The 18,692-nt window shown below is 41.5% G+C and overlaps 1 protein-coding gene across 2 annotated transcripts; it reads left to right on the plus strand.

The window, feature by feature from the left end:
- Positions 1–635: 635 nt before the first annotated feature.
- Positions 636–16,828, plus strand: LOC115131897 (opioid growth factor receptor-like). Of its 2 annotated transcripts, XM_029663969.2 has the most exons (7): positions 636–998; positions 5,665–5,733; positions 5,978–6,059; positions 6,147–6,225; positions 7,909–7,975; positions 14,058–14,206; positions 14,358–16,828. In XM_029663969.2, the coding sequence occupies exons 1-7, from the start codon at positions 867–869 to the stop codon at positions 15,430–15,432; spliced, it is 1,653 nt and encodes a 550-aa protein (XP_029519829.2). In that variant the 5' UTR covers positions 636–866; the 3' UTR covers positions 15,433–16,828. The 2 variants fall into 2 exon arrangements, with proteins under 2 accessions (XP_029519829.2, XP_029519831.2); XM_029663971.2 differs by lacking the exon at positions 5,665–5,733.
- Positions 16,829–18,692: the final 1,864 nt, after the last annotated feature.

The raw sequence follows: 18,692 nt of genomic DNA on the forward strand, positions 1-18,692 counted from the left end.
ATGAAGCCTTGTCTTTCGAATGCCCCATAAGGCTGAAAGAAAATGAGGTGGCCAAAGTCAGGGCTATCCAGAGCATATCATATGCAACAGCTGTTTAAAAGGGTTGGCGGTTTGAATGGTGCACTTGAAGAGTCCATGGTGGTGGATAGGCCTTCACTGCAGGCTGCAGCGGTTGCCTTTCACCATCAGGATCCTGACATTTTAAAGGTTAAGAAGGTGGACTTTGTGGCCTTTATACATATGGTGATAAATGCCACTGCCAAGGTGGAGAGAAGGTCCAGGAAGATAGAAATCATTGTGGAAGCGGCGGAGCGGTTCCTGGGGCTGAAAGATTTCTTGGCGAAGGAGTTACATGGAATATTGCCACCCTCTCAGGCCCTAGAGCCGTACCACCCTCTCAGGCCCTAGAGCCTGAGAAGGGAGATATGAAGAATTGAAAGAAGGACGAAGTGGGAGTTTTGTTTTGTCAGTGTACTATTTTAATTTGGGTGGATTAAGTTAGTTTCCCTATCACGTATGGATTTTATTTGTACCTTCTTTTGGTTTCAACCCGTCCAGTAGGTGGCAGCAATACACATTTTGGGGTTGTAGTCCGCCATAAAAGCCACAGATGAAGAAGCTGCTCAGTCAGCAGACAGACATGCATTGACTGCAGACCATTTCACCCTGTCACTCATGTTTGTCGAACCCGTACTGGTACCACGAATCGCGACGATGGATTTTGCTGACCGGGAGGAGGGATGGTTGGTCGGTCGTGGTAGTCATAGAATTTAGGCTTGGAAGTTCAACTCATGTGTAATTATCTTGGCTATAGCAGATTTTGCTTTTGGTCTTTCTCAAGCCCACATTGTGACATTGTGTTTTAAATGATGGAGCAGGACGATTTAGTGTGCGTGTATGATTCGACGTGGGACACCGAGAGTGATGGAGACGATCCTGGAGAGAACCAAACGCGTCGCTCAAGCCAGGACAAAACTAAATCATGGACATCTGGTTTAGTACGTTGCATTTTTATCCTCTTGTGTAACCAACTATTCAAATGTCGGCGTTAACACGGCGAACGAGTACGCGAAAACGAATGTTAGCATTAGGCCACTACTAGCACACGTTAGCTTGCTAGCTAACGTTAGCAACTGTTCAACTAATGGAAGCCTAACGACCTAACGTTACCTCCAAATTTGGAATATTGTTTGCAGGAGAGTGTAATAGAGTTGGTATCATTTATCATTTATAATGCCTCTTAGTTTTGTGTTACAAAGCTAGCTTGCTAATATTCTAACTAACGTTAACGCTTTATCTAGCCTTTAGCATGCTAACGTTCCGTTAGCTAGATGTAACGTTAGCTTTTCATCCCCACTTTGTCTTGAGCTAGTCATTGCATTATAGCCTTCAGTGGCGGTTTTAGCATGCACATCTTGGTGGGGCAAACTCAGCAAAAAAATGTTTTAGATGCATGCCAGCGAAGCCACTACGCAAGATTGAACAGTACATACGATGGACTATAACTGTGATAAACCGTGCCAACAAACAGTTAGGCCCTATAAAACTACTAAATATGGATTTAATTATACTTTTGTCAACAAACTACACAATACTATGTCAAATTGGATTAAAAATGTTAACATTTGGAAAACATTTTACGATAAATAAAACTATTTATTACGTAAGTATTCGACCCCCGAGTCAATGGGCCTACATTTTGTCACCAATTACAGCTGTTTGAGTCTTTCTCTGGGTAAGTCTCTAAGAGCTTTGCACACCTGGATTGTACGATATTTGCACATTATCCTTTAAAAAATATATTCAAGCAATGTCAAATTGGTTGTTAATCATTGCTAGACAGCCATTTCAAGTCTTGCCATAGATTTTCAAGCTGAGTTAAGTCAACTGTAACTAGGCCACTCAGGAACAGGCACTGTCTTCTTGGTAAGCAACTCCAGCAAAGCTTTTTTTTTTTTTTTACTAACTGAAGATAGACCACAGCCTGCCGGTTCCATTGAGAGCAAATGAATCATAGTGGGCAAGGCCGTGGGCAGAGCCAAGCACGAGCCAAGCACGAGCTAGCTTTGTGTTTGTAGACATTGCAGCACGAGCAAGATGTGGGCAAGTTGGTGGCAGAACACTGGGGAGTTCTTATCCATCTAATTTTATAATGTTGCTATGGGCACAGCCAAACAGAAGTGATGGATTTGACAACTGCTTTACTTGCCTACTGCAGGTGGCAAACTTGCTACGGTAAGTTAATTGGAGTCAATTTATAGAGTATAAAAGTCAAGTAAACAAGTGTAATTTTATATACTAGTCAAGGTTTTTGATTTTTATATTTTCTACATTGTAGAATAATAGTGAAGACGAATTATGAAAGACTACATGGAATCATGTAAGAAAGTATAAAACAAATCAAACTGCGAGTCTTCAAATAGCCACCCTTTGCCTTGACAGCTTCTTTGCACATGCTTGGCATTCTCTCAACCAGCTTCACATGGAATGTTTTTCCAACAGTCTTGAAGGTGTTCCCACATATGCTAGTCACTTGTTGGTTGCTTCTCCTTCACTCTGCGGTCGGACTCATCCCAAACCATCTCAATTTGCTTCAGGTTGGGGGATTGTGGAGGCCAGGTCATCTGATGCAGCACTCCAGCACTCTCCTTGGTCAAATAAATAGCCCGTACACAGCCTGGCGGTGTGTTGGGTCATTGTCCTGTTGAAAAGTAAATGATAGTCCCACTAAGCCCAACCCAGAAGGAATGGGGTAGCATTCTGCAGCGACGTGGTTAGCCATGCTGGTTAAGTGTGCCTTGAATTTGAAATAAATCGGTGTCACCCGCAGAGCATCATAACACCACCTCCATGCTTTACGGTGGGAAATACACTTGCGGAGATAATCCGTTCACCCACACCGCGTCTCACAAAGACACGGCGGTTGGAACCAAAAATCTCAATTTGGACTCTTATTGGTGTGGTTTCTTTGGGGCAATTTGACCATGAATGTCTGATTCACACAGTTTCCTCTGAACAGTTGATGTTGAGATGTCTGTTGCTTGAACTCTGAAGCAGTTATTTGGGCTAAAATTCCTGAGGCTGGTAACTCAAATGAACATATCCTCTGCAGCAGAGGTAACTCTGGGTCTTCCATTCCTGTGGTGGTCCTCATGAGAGCCAGTTTCATTATAGCGCTTGATGGTTTTTGCGACTGCACTTAAACTTTTTCAAAGTTCTTAATTTTCCGTATTGACTGACCTTCATGTCTTGATGGACTGTCGTTTCTCTTTGCTTATTTGAGCTGTTCTTGCCATAAAATGGACTTGATATTTTACCAAATAGAGCTATCTTCTGTATACCCCCCTACCTTGTCACAACACAACTGATTGGCTCAAGTGTATTAATCCTTTTCTTAACAGTAAAAAAGAATTACCCACTACTATGTTTAATTAACAGCAGAGAGAACCCCCTAAATTACATTTTTTCAACTTGAAATTTGATTACCTTTTCCTATAGTGACCCCAACATTAGAAAAAGCTAAACATCACCTTTGTTCATATTTCCATGAAAGCTGTACACCACCAGGGTGTGTACACTACGTAGATCATCTTAGGGTCATTTTTGACCCGGCAGTTATAAAATCACTCATGCACCACAAAAATCAGAGACATTCACAAAATAAGATATTGAGATTGTATGCTACTGATTGAACTCAGCCAGAAGCTCCTGAAGAGGAAGATATCCATGGTTGGCACAGTTTGAAAGAACAAGCCTGAACTCCCTCCTCGCGAGCCTGAACTCCCTCCTCTCATCAAAGTTTGCCTTCTCCCCCACCACCAATCTAGTTTCTTACCTCCCAAAGTGGAACAAGAATGTGATCTTCCTGAGCACACTGCACAAAATGGCTGAGATCGGTGATCGTGAGGACTAGAAGCCAGCCATCATCCTGGATTACAACCACAACAAAGATGGCATGGACAACCTGGACAAGGTGATTTAGAACTTACATTTAGAGCTGGCCCCTGGTCATCTTCCATAACATCATTGACGTGTTCTCATACAATGCCTTTGTAATATGGCACAAGATCAACCCTACCTGGATGCCTGATAAGTGGAACAAGAGGGGTGTTCCTGGAGCAGTTGGGAAAGGCACTAGTAACCCCACACATTCAAAGAAGGGAGCGCATCACCTGCACAGCAGCGCTTGTGAAAGCTGTTCAGGGGGCTGAATCTTGTCCTGATCCACCTGAGGCTGCAGCTGGGGCAGACAAGAGGAGGAGATGCCTCTAAAGGACTGTAAAACAAATATGTGCTGCACATGTGAGAAATGCATCTGCAAAGTCCATGCACACACTTGCGTACTGTCCTACATGTGCTAATTAGAGTTGCTTGATTTGTTCTTCATGTTTTTGTTTTGTATCTATTGTATTCTTATTTATTCTTTATACACCTTGGGGGTGGGGGCAATGTTTTTTTTTTTTTATGGGAGAAGACTACTTTAGTTGAATTTCTCATTGTACTGTGTGTGTGTATATGTGTGTGTATATAGATATAGATATGAACTTTTTGGCAACATAATGATATTTTCAAGACTGTTTCACTTCAATAACATGCATTCAAAACTACTTTCTACACATTTCTGCTACTTTCTTAGGCTATACAAGTGTGCTCTTGCTAAAATAAAAAGTTGTTTACACCTATGCTGTACCTTTAGCAATAACAAACCTCTAGTTAAGAAAACAATTATGACAGGTGTATTGTAATAAAAATGAGTAGTGTCCACTGATTTAAATGCAGTCTTTCAGCATTTTGAAGAGTGAAAACCCAGATATTCCAAATTTGATGAATGACTGGTTGTTTCTTCATGCAAAATAGATTTGGGGTTTACAATTCAATTAAGCTGCTTTATTTTAGGGGTTTAGTGAAGGAGGGTCTTTAAAAAAATGTTTAAAAAACTTAGGACAAGGGGAAATACAGAATGTTAGGACTACATAAGGGTGAAGGTGGAAACAAATTAACTTAGCTTATGTAGTTATCTATAACTTAACTAGTTGGCTAACGTATCCACACTTGTCACTCGCGCACTGGTCACTGGCGTGCTGTGTTTCTTGAGTTGCAGGCTGTCTGCCACGGCTCACAGAGCTAAATAACCTTCAGAACTGTGAACCCAGACAGCTTATCCAGTTACCAAGAAAAGCGAATGTGCTTTACAGAACTTTATTGAAACCATGTTTTGTAGGAAAGGCTGTTTCTTTTGATGTGACTGCAGTGATTCTGCCGTAGCTCAGCACCACACTGAAATGAATGCAGAGGAAACACTATGGGGTGAAAGGGCAGACTGTCAGCTTTCATTTGAGGACATTTTCATCCATATCGGGTGAACCGTTTCAGCACTTTTTGTACATAGTACACCATTTTAGGGGAAAGTAGTATTTGGTAGTTTCGTCACCATTTTTGTTGATGAAATTAACACTGCACCAAATCACCCATGCAACTGTACAAACAGGGAAACTATGGGGTGAAACTACAGCTATGGTCTGGTACCCGTATCCTCTTCAGTTCCACTGACTTACACCCAGGTCAAAATCATTTTAGGTACCCAAAAGAAAATGAATAATGCCCTTTTTAAATGTATTTCTGCCAAATGGTTCATCCAATATCGCTGTACCATATCTTTCACAGTGGTCAAACACGTTCTCCAGGAACATGAGGGCTGCCAAGGACATGCAGAACTACAGAAAAGGGTATCCTGTAAGTCTGAAGGCTCTTGTTATTACACATGAATAGGGCCAGGAGTTTTTGTCCATGTGAATTTGTCAGGAAAAATGTTGGGTCTTAGTAAGCCTAGGCTAACCTGGTCTTACCAGAACCTACTTTTTTTCTCCTGACCAGGTAAAACTCCAGGCCCTACACAGGTCATCTGTTTTTATCTTGTCGTTGTCATGAGACGTCATCTAGACATCTGACTGTGCTGCTTGTCTGCGTGTCTTCACAGAATCTAACAGACGACGAATGCTCAGAAGAGAGAATGTTCAATTTAAAATTCTATCTCAACGAATACCCCTCCTCCCCTGATGGTAGGTCATTTGCTATTCTTCCAAGCCGTTTTCAGTGACTGGAAAATGTGCGTAATGGTGTATGTGATGCTCTATATCTTTGTTTAGACATTTTAATAGAATCCTTTCATAAAGAATGGAAGACTGACTATAAGAGGCTGGAGAGAGTTCACTCCTACATTCAGTGGTATGTATGATCCTAAATGCTCCGGTTCTGTTATGGGCTAGTTGTGTGTATTTGTTTATGTATTCCCCCCCAACCAACATTCTGCAGAAAAGGCAGCGTGGGATATTCAAAAATATTTTACTTTCACACATTGACAAGTCCAATACAGCAAATGAAAGATAAACATCTTGTTAATCTACCCATCGTGTCCGATTTTAAAATAAAAAAATGTTTTACAGCGAAAACACAACATAAATATATGTTGTGTTTAAGTCACCACCAAATCAAAAAAAATACAGCTATTTTTCCCAGCCAAAGAGAGCCACAAAAGCAGAATTAGAAAATTAATCGCTAACCTTTGATAATCTTCATCCGATGACACTTATGACAGTTACACAATACATTTATGTTTTGTTCGATAATATGCATATTTATATCCACAAATCTCGGTTTACATTGACGTGTGTTCAGAAATGCCTCCAAAATATCTGGAGTAATTAGAGAGCTACGCCAGATAACAGAAATACTCAAACTTTGACGAAAGATACATCTTTTACATATAATTAATGCAACTGCTGTGTCAGATTCTTTTTTTAAACGTTACGAAAAAAGCATACCATGCAATAATCTGAGACGGCGCTCAGAGGTAAACGACATTTCTCCGCCATGTTGGAGTCAACAGAAATACGATATTCCCTTACCTTTGATCTTTCATCAGAATGCAGTGCAAGGAGTCCTAGTTCCACAAATCGTTGTTTTGTTCCTTAATGTCCATTATTAGTGTCCAATTAGCTCCTTTTGCTAGCACATTTAGCTCCCTTGTTCAAAAGCTGGCGCAGGTCCAGGCGACCTCGGACGAAAACGTCAAAGTTATATTCCAGGTCGAATAAACTGGTCAAACTAAGTAGAGAATCAATCTTCAGTATGTTATTATCATATATATATCCAATAACGTTCCAACCGGAGCATTCGTTTTTGTCTGCAGAGTCATGGAACGCAGGCGATATCAACAGTAATTTGCGCAGCCAGGAACTGGCATTCTGACAGTCCACTGACTCATTCCCGTCCCATCAAGCCCCACATCACACTAGAGGCTTTATTCCACGTTCTACTGACTGTTGACATGGAAGGCATTGGAAGTGCGAACAGATCCATATCTTGTTTGGATGTGGTTAGGCGATGACTTAAAATTCGACCAGCCCTAGAATTTCCACTTCCAGTTTGGAAGTTTGCCTGCCCTATGAGTTCTGTTATACTCAGACATAATTCAAACAGTTTTAGAAACTTCAGTGTTTTCTATCCAACAGTAATAATAATAATAATAATATGCATATATTAGCATCTAGGACAGAGTAGGATGCAGTTCACTATGGGCACACAATTCATCCAAAGTGAAAATGCTGGTTATACCATTATAATGTAGTACTATACTATATTACTTTATGACTAGGCCAATAATTTGCCCGACTCACAATGATAACAGTACAGTAATCGAATCTCAAGTGTCGTAAACTTGGATGGCGTTTACATTCTGTTGCAATAAACTGTCAATCACCAACATTTTGTCACTTGGCCTGAGCACGGAGCAGTAAAATATCAACAGGAAAGCTATCACAAAACACGATTGAAACATTATTGAAGTGATTCCACTGTGCTATTATTGATATCTAGCCATCTAAAGTTATAATCCACTGTTGCTCTCAGGTTGTTTCCACTGCGGGAACCAGGAGTGAACTACATGGCCTCTGAGCTCACCAAGAAGGAGATCCTGGTGAGTGGTTCACATTTTGCTTGATCATTGTGATGTATTAGGAGCACTGACCTGCAAGTGGGTTAAGGGGTACAATAAAGCACTGTGAAATGCCCTTTTTCATAAAATGAGTTACTGTTGAATGTAACAGTAAGCATAGGGGGGACAAAATGGCGCCGTAGAGGGAACACTGTTTCAGCGAGCTCCCGTGGCATTCGTAAATTTATATTTTTACATTCTCCTAGCTTGAAAAAGTGGTAGAATTGGCTAAATAAGTTATCCTACAACGAGTGTTGACGGCTATTTCTCAAATCTCTGACAACATGCCCAACAGAACTACTAAGAACTCGACCAAAACCACCATCCCTGTAGATGTGCAGGAGGAGCTAACACTATTGCGGATCCAAGCACAATGGACCTGGTGATTCAAAAGATGACTGATAACATCACTAAAGGGATCGATGTTAAGATAATAACGGTCTTGGAAGCAATAGCAGGCTGAACTACAGAGGGTTGTCAAACGTGTTGATGGGGTGGAAGGAAGAATTGCTACAGTGGAAACTTCAACTACGTCTATGGACACTAAGATAAAAGCACTTGAGAAACAGGTGTGCGAAATGGCGGAGCACATTGACTTGGATAATCGACGCAGATGCAATATTCGTGTTGTGGGACTCCCGGAAAATTCTGAAGGGACACGTTCAGTAAAAAATGTCATGGATCCCTGGCTACCTACAAATGGACACTAAGGCTGGTCGTGTGAAGCTGGACAGAGCCCAATGCTCTCTAGCACCGATACCCGGTCCCAACCTGCGCCCACGGTGGTTATAAAGTTCCACAACTTCACCAACAAGCAGCGTGTCATGGATGCGGCTAGAAACGTCGGCTCTGAAGGTAGTCAACGTAAAGGTCCAAAGGTCTCATTCTTCAATGATTATTCCACAGCGGTTGTACGAAGACGCAAAGCGCTTTGAGGCGAAGGCTCGACTCGAGAATGAAGATGGACTACGCACTGCTGTACCCGGCCACATTGAAGATTATGGTCAACGGATCGCCTAAACTCTTCACACCTGAAGAGGCTGCTGCGTTTATTGACTCTCTCGGGTAAATAACTTTAAGCTGCACCTCCGCAGCATTGGATAACTTTTTATTTGAATCTGATCATGAAACAGTGGTGAGTTCTCACGTGCTCTGGTTCAGTAATATTCGTATCTTTATTATTTTTCTTGCTAAAGAAACTGCCGCTATAGGTCAGGCTGAGATATGTGTGAATCCATGTTGGTGCCCAGGCTTGGTTTCCATATATATATCTAAAGGATGAGGCTATTGAGTGGCAATGCGGACTTAAGAGTCTACATTGGAAAGTTGAAATCCCCGGCACGTTAGCTAGTGGGAAAACCCCCTTTTGGATTTTTACATGTTTCATTTTGGGGTTTAGTATAGTTAAAGTTCAGGGTTCATATCGTTTGTTTATGCTCGGTGAGATAGAGAGTTCAACACATGGAAAAAGGCACCACCCCACTTTTACAGTAGGATTCAGTCTGGATATTGAATGGTCAAAGTGCAATGGCAGGTAACAGTCGCTCTGGATAAGAGCGCCTGCTAAATGACTTAAATGTAATGTGTGTATGCACATGGAACATTAGAGGGAGCCATAATCCCATTTAAAAAGGAGGTACTGTCTTTTTTGAAAAAATAAAATACTGATATCGCAAGAAACTAATTTGGATGATAAGGAGCATCTGAAATTACAACAAGGCGGGTTTGGTCAAGTGTTTTTCTCATAATTTACATCCAGAAGTAGAGGTGTAGCAATTCTTGGGAAAAATAACTTACCACTTAAGGTCTTGAATTGCGTGAAAGATAAATTTGGTCGCTTTGTTATAATTAATGGTACTTTACAAGGGCAGAACATTTCCATAATGAATATTTACTTCCCCCCTGATTTCCTCACTAAGGTATTTCTAGACACTGCAGTGGTTTGAGATTTTAATTATTTGTTGAACCCCCTTATTGATAAGTTTCCCAGCGGTATAGCTTCACTCTCTCCTCAAGCTAAGTCACTTAAAGCTATTTGTGATGATCGGGGTTTGGATAACTTTTCATCCCTCCAACAGAGTTAACTTTTTTTCTCTGCACCTCATGGATGTCAGACTAAAATAGATTACTTTTTTATGCCCAGGATGTCTTTGCAGTCTGTTTTATCCGCTAGGATAGGAAGCATAGTCATATCTGATCATGCGGAGGTGATCCTGGACATTACATTTACATTTAAGTCATTTAGCAGACGCTCTTATCCAGAGCGACTTACAAATTGGTGCTTTCACCTTATGACATCCAGTGGAACAGCCACTTTACAATAGTGCATCTGGACATAACTCAACGGGGCATTAAATCGGTCAAGACATTAGAGTTCGACTATAACCGTTGTTAAAGACCATACAGTCACATCATATTTTATTACAGATTTTAAAGCATTTCTCTTGCTCCTTTGGGAAACCTGTAAAGCGTACGCAAGGGGTCTGATTTATGTCATACACAGCCACTAAGAGACAGAAAAGGCGTGAAAAGCAAAACACGTTAGCGGGTGAATTAGGAACTAAAGAGAAGAACTACATTAACTCCCACTCCTGCCCTATTAAAGGAAATATTAGTCCTTAGATCAACGTTGGACTCTCTCCTAACACAGGACGCTGAAAAGAAAATTAGATTTGTCAGGCGAAAGCTATATTTGAACATGGCGATAAGCCAGGAAAGTACTTGGCATACCTAGCTAAAAAGAGCGCTGACTCTGTCAACTGCCACTATTACTGATTCTGATGGCAATCAATTATATGAAAATAAATTGATAAATTACTCTTAAGAAATGTTATGCAAACCTTTATGCCTCCGAACTGCCAGATGATGCACCCAAATTATTGGAGAACTTATTTTCTAAGATTGTTCTTTGGCGATAGTAGGGAGCTCAGAGGTCTCTCCTTAATGCCCCTATTACCGAGGAAGAGAATGTTCGCAATTAAGAATTTGCGAAATGGTAAGGCCCCAGGACCAGACAGGTTTTGTAGTGAGTTCTATAAAGAGTTCCATGGCCTGATCCTTGAGCCATTGCGTGATCTGTTTAACCACTCATTTTCAAAGGACCAGCTCCCTCAAACGCTAAGAGAAGCCAACATATCACTTATTCTCAAAAAGGGAAAATGTCCAGAGTCTTGTTCCTCGTACAGACCAATTTCCCTTCTGAATGTGGATAGAAAATTGCTTTCTAAAATTCTAGCCACAAGATTAGAGGACTCACTGCCACTAATTGTGAAAGGAGACCAAACTGGCTTCATTAAGGGCTGTAGTCATGCAACAATGTCAGGCAGCTTCTTAATGTAAACCAAGCCTACCAACAAAGTGCTATGGATGGTCTTGTGCTCTCCCTAGATTCTGAGAGAGTATTTGATTGTGTGGAGTGGTCTTACCTGTTCTTTGCTTTAAATACATTTGGTCTGGGGGACAACTTTATAAAATGGGTGAAAGTTTTATATGATGATCCTCAGGCTGCTGTCCTTACTAATGGGCTAAGGTCAAATAGCTTCTCTATATACAGAGGTACCAGACAGGGCTGTCCTTACTAATGGGCTAAGGTCAAATAGCTTCTCTATATACAGAGGTACCAGACAGGGCTGTCCTTACTAATGGGCTAAGGTCAAATAGCTTCTCTATACACAGAGGTACCAGACAGGGCTGTCCTTACTAATGGGCTAAGGTCAAATAGCTTCTCTATACACAGAGGTACCAGACAGGGCTGTCCTTACTAATGGGCTACGCTCAAATAGCTTCTCTATATACAGAGGTACCAGACAGGGCTGTCCTTTGTCTCCTCTCCTCTGCACTCGTTATGGAACCACTGGCCGAGGCCATCAGGGTAACGCCTGCTATACAGGGGCTGCTCATTGGTGATGTTCACCATAAAATAAGCTTGTATGCTGATGATGTCCTGATATTAATCTCTAGTCCTCGATACTTCAATTACATCTCTTATTAATATTATTGAATTATTCAGCGAATTCTCAGGCTACAAGATTAACTTAACTGAATCAGAAGCTATGCCACTTGGTAACCTTCACTCTGTACCTAATACCTCTCCCCCTTCCCTTTTAAATTATCTCCCTCAGGTTTTGTGTATCTGGGTAGATTTGTAACTCCTAAATTCCAGCAAATATACAAAGCCGATGTTGTTCCCTTGTTTGATACAATAAGACAAGATCTGGAGCGCTGAAACTCTCTCCCGATTTCTTGGTTGGGTAGAATATCCCTCTTGAAAACGAACATTTTTACCTAGACTACTTTACCCAATCCAAATTATCCCAGTATTACTCTCCAATAAGGTAATAAAGGATGTAAATGGATGGCTGAGTTCATTTTTATATGGAGTATCTGCAAGCCAAGACTTAAGATGGCAATATTGCAGCTGCCAAGTTCTATCGGTGGCTTGGATCTGCCCAATATTAGGTTCTATCAGTGGTGTGCCCACCTATGTTATATTTCTGACTGGATCACAAATGATGACTCCTCTATTTGGTTAGACATTGAGACTTCTCTTTCAAAATACCCCTTACAGGATCTTTTATTTTTCAGAAGTTTCAAGTCTGTAGAAGATCACTGCAACAATCCCATTACACTTAACACACTCAAAGTATGGAGGTCAGTTCAACGCTTCCTGGGAAGGTCCAAACTAACCTCTGCTCTTACCCCAATTCTTAACCCAGATTTTGGTCCAGGATTGCTGGATGCTGGCTTTCACTTTTGGCTTAATACGGGCATACGCAGACTAAATGACTTATTTGCTGATAAGATTTTGTCATTTGAGCAGATGGTCGAGAAATATTGACTCTCAAAACAGGGCTTTTTCCCACTTCCTACAAGTAAGACATTACACTTTGTAAGTCGCTCTGGATAAGAGCGTCTGCTAAATGACTTAAATGTAAATGTACACCACCTTAATTGGTAGCCCTGATATGTCTGTCATTGAAAGAAAGCTTTTTTTTCCCATGAAGGAAAATGTCTAAGTCTGTTTTATGATGCTTTAAGGGCCTTTTCTGCTGTCAACACAGAGGGTGAAACAAGTGTGGGAGAAAGAATTGTCTGTTACAATTGACGAAGAGATGTGGGAGGACTTTTGGGGATATGCAAAAAATTATATATATATATATAATATATTATATATATATATATCGTACTAGAGCGTTCCAATTAAGAATAATACACAGATTGCATAGATCGCAGACATGCTTTTAGCCCCACTTCCTCTTCCCCTCAGTGTCTTAAATGTAAAACTGATACAGGCACCCTAACACATTGTTTATGGTCATGTACCAAAATACAAAGATACTGGTCTGGTGTTCTGCAAGAAATTAAAAAGATCCCAGGGGTTGATCTAGAATTGGACCCAGTTTCTTTACTGTTGGGTCTCCCTAGTAGGCATGTTACTTCGGTGGGTAAGAGGAGGCTTTACAACGTCCTTCGCAGTGAGGGCGAACATCCTTTTACAGTGGATTAGTGATAAGGTTCCTTCTATTAAAGATAGTATATTATGCCAATTTGAATGGGTGCCTCTGGAATATCTGCCATGTACATTGCATTCTAAAACAGATCAGTTCTACAAAGTATGGGAACCTTAGCTCAGGTTCTAGGTAATTTAGATATCAGCTATTATGCTGCAAGGATTCTCTTAGAATGGTGGTGATCTATGTATTTCATAATTATACTGTACGTTCCATGTGTGGAACCTAACTTGGTTTAAACGGAGCTTTTTTTGTTTAATTTCTGTAAGTTTGTTTTAAATATATGTATTGAGAGAAGCGCCGAGCGGGAAGAGGAAAATGGTGTTTGTATGTGTATAAGTGAGTGCTGTTTTTTTTGTTGCTTTGTCTCTCTTAATATGGGTGAAAATTGTGAAATTCCAATCAATACTGTTACCAAAAAAAAATAGTAAGCATAGGGTGACTTGTCAAAGGACTCCCTTAGGTCCAGTGAGCAGACAAAGTGTTTATGAATGGAGCTTCTCTAGCAAGGTGACAATAATGGTCTCTGTGCTCTTGCCCCACTGTGTCCTCAGGCCTTCAGGGAGAGTGAGGAGGCCAAGAAGAGGCTGGTGGAGTCCTACGAGCTCATGCTGGGGTTCTATGGTATCCAGCTGGTCAACAAAGACACAGGTGAGGTCAAACGCGCCGAGAACTGGAGAGAACGCTTCGCCAACCTTGAAAGGTGAGTTGCTGAAGTTATTCCTTGGTCATCTTTACAGGATGTGATTTCTTAAGACCATGTGGAACCACTGATGACCATTCTTTCATCAGTGGCGTTGTAAACTGTTACTAGGGGTCCTCCATCTAAATATTGGTTGTGTTTTCTGTCTCAGGAACATGCACAACAACCTCCGCATTACGCGCATCCTGAAGAGCCTGGGGGAGCTAGGCTTTGAGCACTACCAGAGCCCATTGGTGCGCTTCTTCCTGGAGGAGACTCTGGTCAAAAGGAACCTGAGCAGCGTCAAGCGCAGCGTGCTCGACTACTTCCTGTTTGCCATTCGTGACAAGCAGAAGCGCAAAGAGCTTCTGCGCTACGCTTTCCAGCACTTTGAGCCCAAGGAAAAGTTTGTATGGTGCCCCAGAAAGATCCAGAAACAGCTGAAGAAGGCGGAGAAGGGGAACGGAGAGGGAGCGGAGGAAGGCCGCACACGAGCCAAGGCTAGAGAGGGAGAGGCAGTGGGAGCCCAGAAGGAGAAGTGTGCCGCGGAGGAGGTGAAGGAGACTACCAAGTTGAATGATGAAGCATTGAGTAGTGATGGAGATAAGCAGGCTGAGGGTTTTTCTGTTAATCCTTCTGGGCCAGCAATCTCCTCAGAGGACTCAGAATCACTGGGAAACGGGAACAGTAATGATCTTGATATGGACCATTCAGGCAGTCCAGACCCTGAGTCTGTTAAAGGAGATCACAGTATGGAGGAAGGACTCAAAGAGGATAGTCAAGCCAAGGACAGCGTCCAGGACTCAGTCAAAGTCAAGGCATCTGAAATTAAGTCTGAGAATTTGGTGCAACCGACTAAGAAGAAAAGGGAAGGTGACACGGTGGTGACACGCAACGGTCCTTCAGAGAACTGCCCCAACGGGTGGGAGGAAGGCACGGGCATCCCCAACGACAACCACCCACATCAGACGAGCCCATCAGCGGCATCATCCCACAAAGCCAAGACTGAGGATCCCAAAAAGGATTCGCCGAAAAAGGACTCTTCAGAACGAGGTGAAAAACACCCAAGGACTGACTTTAGTGATGTGTCTGATAACAAAGCAGTGCCAGTGGGTGGGGAGAACACAAAGAAAGCTGGAGAGGACCAGACAAATGGGAAAGAGGTGAAAAATGAAGTGGAGCCAATGGATGTGGAATCCAACTCCCAGCCAAGTTCAGGGAACTTCAGGGACATGGGAACTTCCTGAATATAAGGAGGGAGGAATCCGTTGCAGACTAAAGGGACATATGTTAAATTGTGTACAATTATGGCCAATCCCAAATCGACCCCTAGACCCTACCCTCTAGGCACTTCATGTGGATATGAAAGGCTCAGAAAAAATTGTATAGTCTTATGGTAATAGCTCATCCTTGCCGTCTGATACTGTAGGTTAGATGGAATTCTCGCCATATTGCTTACACCTCACCAATCCTCAGAATGGCATAAATTCTGAGTTCTACGGAAGCTCCTAGGAGGAAGGCGCTAGGTGGTTTCTGGGCAGGGCTTTAACAGAAATATAGTTTTCAGGCCTTATTATATTCTACTGTCCTCGATGTTCACATTAGAGTGGGTTTGTTCTTTTTGTTGGTAAGGATGTATGGATTACTGAATTTATTTGTTCTGATGAAATTGTGTTGTGACGGGGATTCAGACTGCAATCAGTTCTCCATAGTTGATCTTGCAACTGCGAGTAGTTGGGTACTTTGAACTGAGGAGGATGTAAGGATAGTCTGTAATTACAGTCAACATTGAAAAGATGAATTCAATCTCATACAATGAACTGATGCCTGCTTGTTGCAACTTTTTTTAATACACCACTCCGTTCAAAAACTGAATACAGTTTGAATAGTAATTTTGCACACATTGAAATGTACTTTGTATCTAGTATTATCTGTCGATGTTGCGACTACATTGTGTATTAGATTTTATTGAAAGCCTCTATGAAATGGGAACAGGATTGTAATGTCATTTGTTTATTTCAAGAATTTTGCACAATTTTTTTTTTTTTTTTTGCAGAATGAGAGATATAAGTGACATTGCCAAAAAAAAATAAAAAAAATACTTAACTGTTTGATTGTATTTTGTCTTGGAAGTTTTTAAATAATATGAGATGTAGCTATTTGGTTGAACTACTTTGGCTTTGCTGTAAGGATGACATAGTAAGTGTAATCAATAGAATGTGGGTGTTCTTTTCTTATGTTCCAAACAGCGAGGCTGTTATTTATTGTTTTGTTTTGTTTTTTTTCCAAAATTATTGTATGGTTATCCAAAGGCCTGATCCCCTTCAACTCATTTATTGAATTGCAAATCTCAGGAAAACCCTGTGGGAGATAGTCAACGTTTCTTCCATTTCTGAGGTTATGTTTGGGTAAGCTTTGTTTTCCACCCTTGTGGAGATTTCATCACGAATGTCTATTTTACAATTTTCAGCAAATGAATTAATATATTCATCATACATGTATTGAAATTGTGTGTAAAAGGGTTGTAAATACACTCTACTTTGGTGGGGTGATGAATGGAATTTGAAAATCCTTTGTCCATGCAACCTACAAACTTGACCCCTTTCCTGTTACATGACAATAAAATAAAGATTGTGCAAGTTATTTACATTTGTTTGTCTAATTCATTTTTACCCTTCTAGAATTATTAAATTATTCAGATTCCAACCTTGGTTGTCTGAATACTGTACTACAGCCGTGTCCAAAATTTGAGAATGACACATTAATTTTCAAAGTGCTGCCTCAGTTTGTATGATGGCAATTTGCATATACTCCAGAATGTTAAGAGTGATCAGATGAATTGCAATTAATTACAAAATCCCCCTTTGCCATGCAAATAAACTGAATCCCCCCCAAACATTTCCACTGCATTTCAGCCTTGCCACAAAAGGACCAGTTGACATGTCAGTAATTCTCGTTAACACAGGTGTGAGTGTTGACAAGGCTGGAGATCACTCTGTCATGCTGATTGAGTTCGAATAACAGACTGGAAGCTTCAAAAGGAGGGTGGTGCTTGGAATCATTGTTCTTCCTCTTGTCAACCATGGTTAACCGGCATGCCGTCATCATTGCTTTGCGCAAAAAGGGCTTCACAGGCAAGGATATTGCTGCCAGTAAGATTTCCACCTAAATCGACCATTTATCAGATCTTCAAGGAGAGCGGTTCAATTGTTGTGAAGAAGGCTTCAGGGCACCCAAGAAAGTCCAGCAAGCGCCAGGACCGTCTCCTAAAGTTGATTCAGCTGTGGGATCGGGGCATCACCAGTACAGAAATGGCAGCAGTGCATCTGCACGCACAGTGAGGCAAAGACTTTTGGAGGATGGCCTGGTGTCAAAAAGGGCAGCAAAGAAGCCACTTCTCTCCAGGATAAACATCAGGGACAGACTGATATTCTGCAAAAGGTACAGGTATTGGACTGCTGAGGACTGGGGTAAAGTCCAGATCTCTGATGAATCCCCTTTCCGATTGTTTGGGGCACCCGGAAAAAAGCTTGTCCGGAGAAGACAAGGTGAGCGCTACCGTCAGTTCTGTGTCATGCCAACAGTAAAGCATCCTGAGACCATTCATGTGTGCGGTTGCTTCTCAGCCAAGGGAGTGGGCTCACTCAAGAACACAGCCATGAATAAATAATTGTACCAACATGTCCTCTGAGAGCAACTTCTCCCAACCATCCAGGAACAGTTTGGTGATGAACAATGCCTTTTCCCGCATGATGGAGCACCTTGCCATAAGGCAAAAGTGTTAACTAAGTGGCTCGGGGAACAAAACATTGATATTTTGGGTCCATGGCCAGGAAACTCCCCAGACCGTAATCCCATTGAGAACTTGTGGTCAATCCTCAAGAGCCGGGTGGACAAACAAAAACTCACAAATTCTGACAAACTCCAAGCATTGATTATGCAAGAATATGCATCAGCCAGGATGTGGCCCAGAAGTTAATTGACAGCATGCCAGGGCGGATTGCAGAGGTCTTGAGAAAGAAGGGTCGACACTGCAAATATTGACTCTTTGCATCAACTTCATGTAATTGTCAAAAGCCTTTGACACTTGTGAAATGCTTGTAATTATACTTCAGTATTCCATAGTAACATCTGACAAAAAATATCTAAAGACACTGAAGCAGCAAACTTTGTGGAAATTAATATTTGTGTCATTCTCAAAACTTTTGGCCACGACTGTACACTAACAGTTGAGGAGCAGTGCAGTACAATGGCATGGATACTGTTAAAATGTCCCCTGGTGAACGTTGTCAAAGTAGGCTTGGTCCAGCCTGTGAATTTGACAAATTGTTTGCAGGTTGGTGCAAGGGAAGCTTAGTTGTGGACCAATGAAGGGTCTGATTTTTGTACCTCCCATCCATTCCAAACCGACTCTACTGTAGCACTTGATGTAGATCTCAATGATTTGGATGGGTGAAAGAGATATGGTGTAGCTCCATCCATGTCATCTTTAGGCCAGTGGAGCTTT

The sequence above is a fragment of the Oncorhynchus nerka genome, linkage group LG7 (genome assembly GCF_034236695.1).
Source record: "Oncorhynchus nerka isolate Pitt River linkage group LG7, Oner_Uvic_2.0, whole genome shotgun sequence".
NCBI classification, from domain to species: Eukaryota; Metazoa; Chordata; class Actinopteri; order Salmoniformes; family Salmonidae; genus Oncorhynchus; species Oncorhynchus nerka.

What these genes read in the sequence shown, in the direction of transcription:
- LOC115131897 (XM_029663969.2), top strand. Translation starts at nt 867, where the DNA reads ATGATGGAGCAGGACGATTTAGTGTGCGTGTATGATTCGACGTGGGAC. An exon ending in AATCATGGACATCTGGTTTA is followed by an intron (nt 999 to 5,664) that starts GTACGTTGCATT and finishes TATCTTTCACAG; the next exon opens with TGGTCAAACACGTTCTCCAG. An exon ending in ATACCCCTCCTCCCCTGATG is followed by an intron (nt 6,060 to 6,146) that starts GTAGGTCATTTG and finishes ATCTTTGTTTAG; the next exon opens with ACATTTTAATAGAATCCTTT.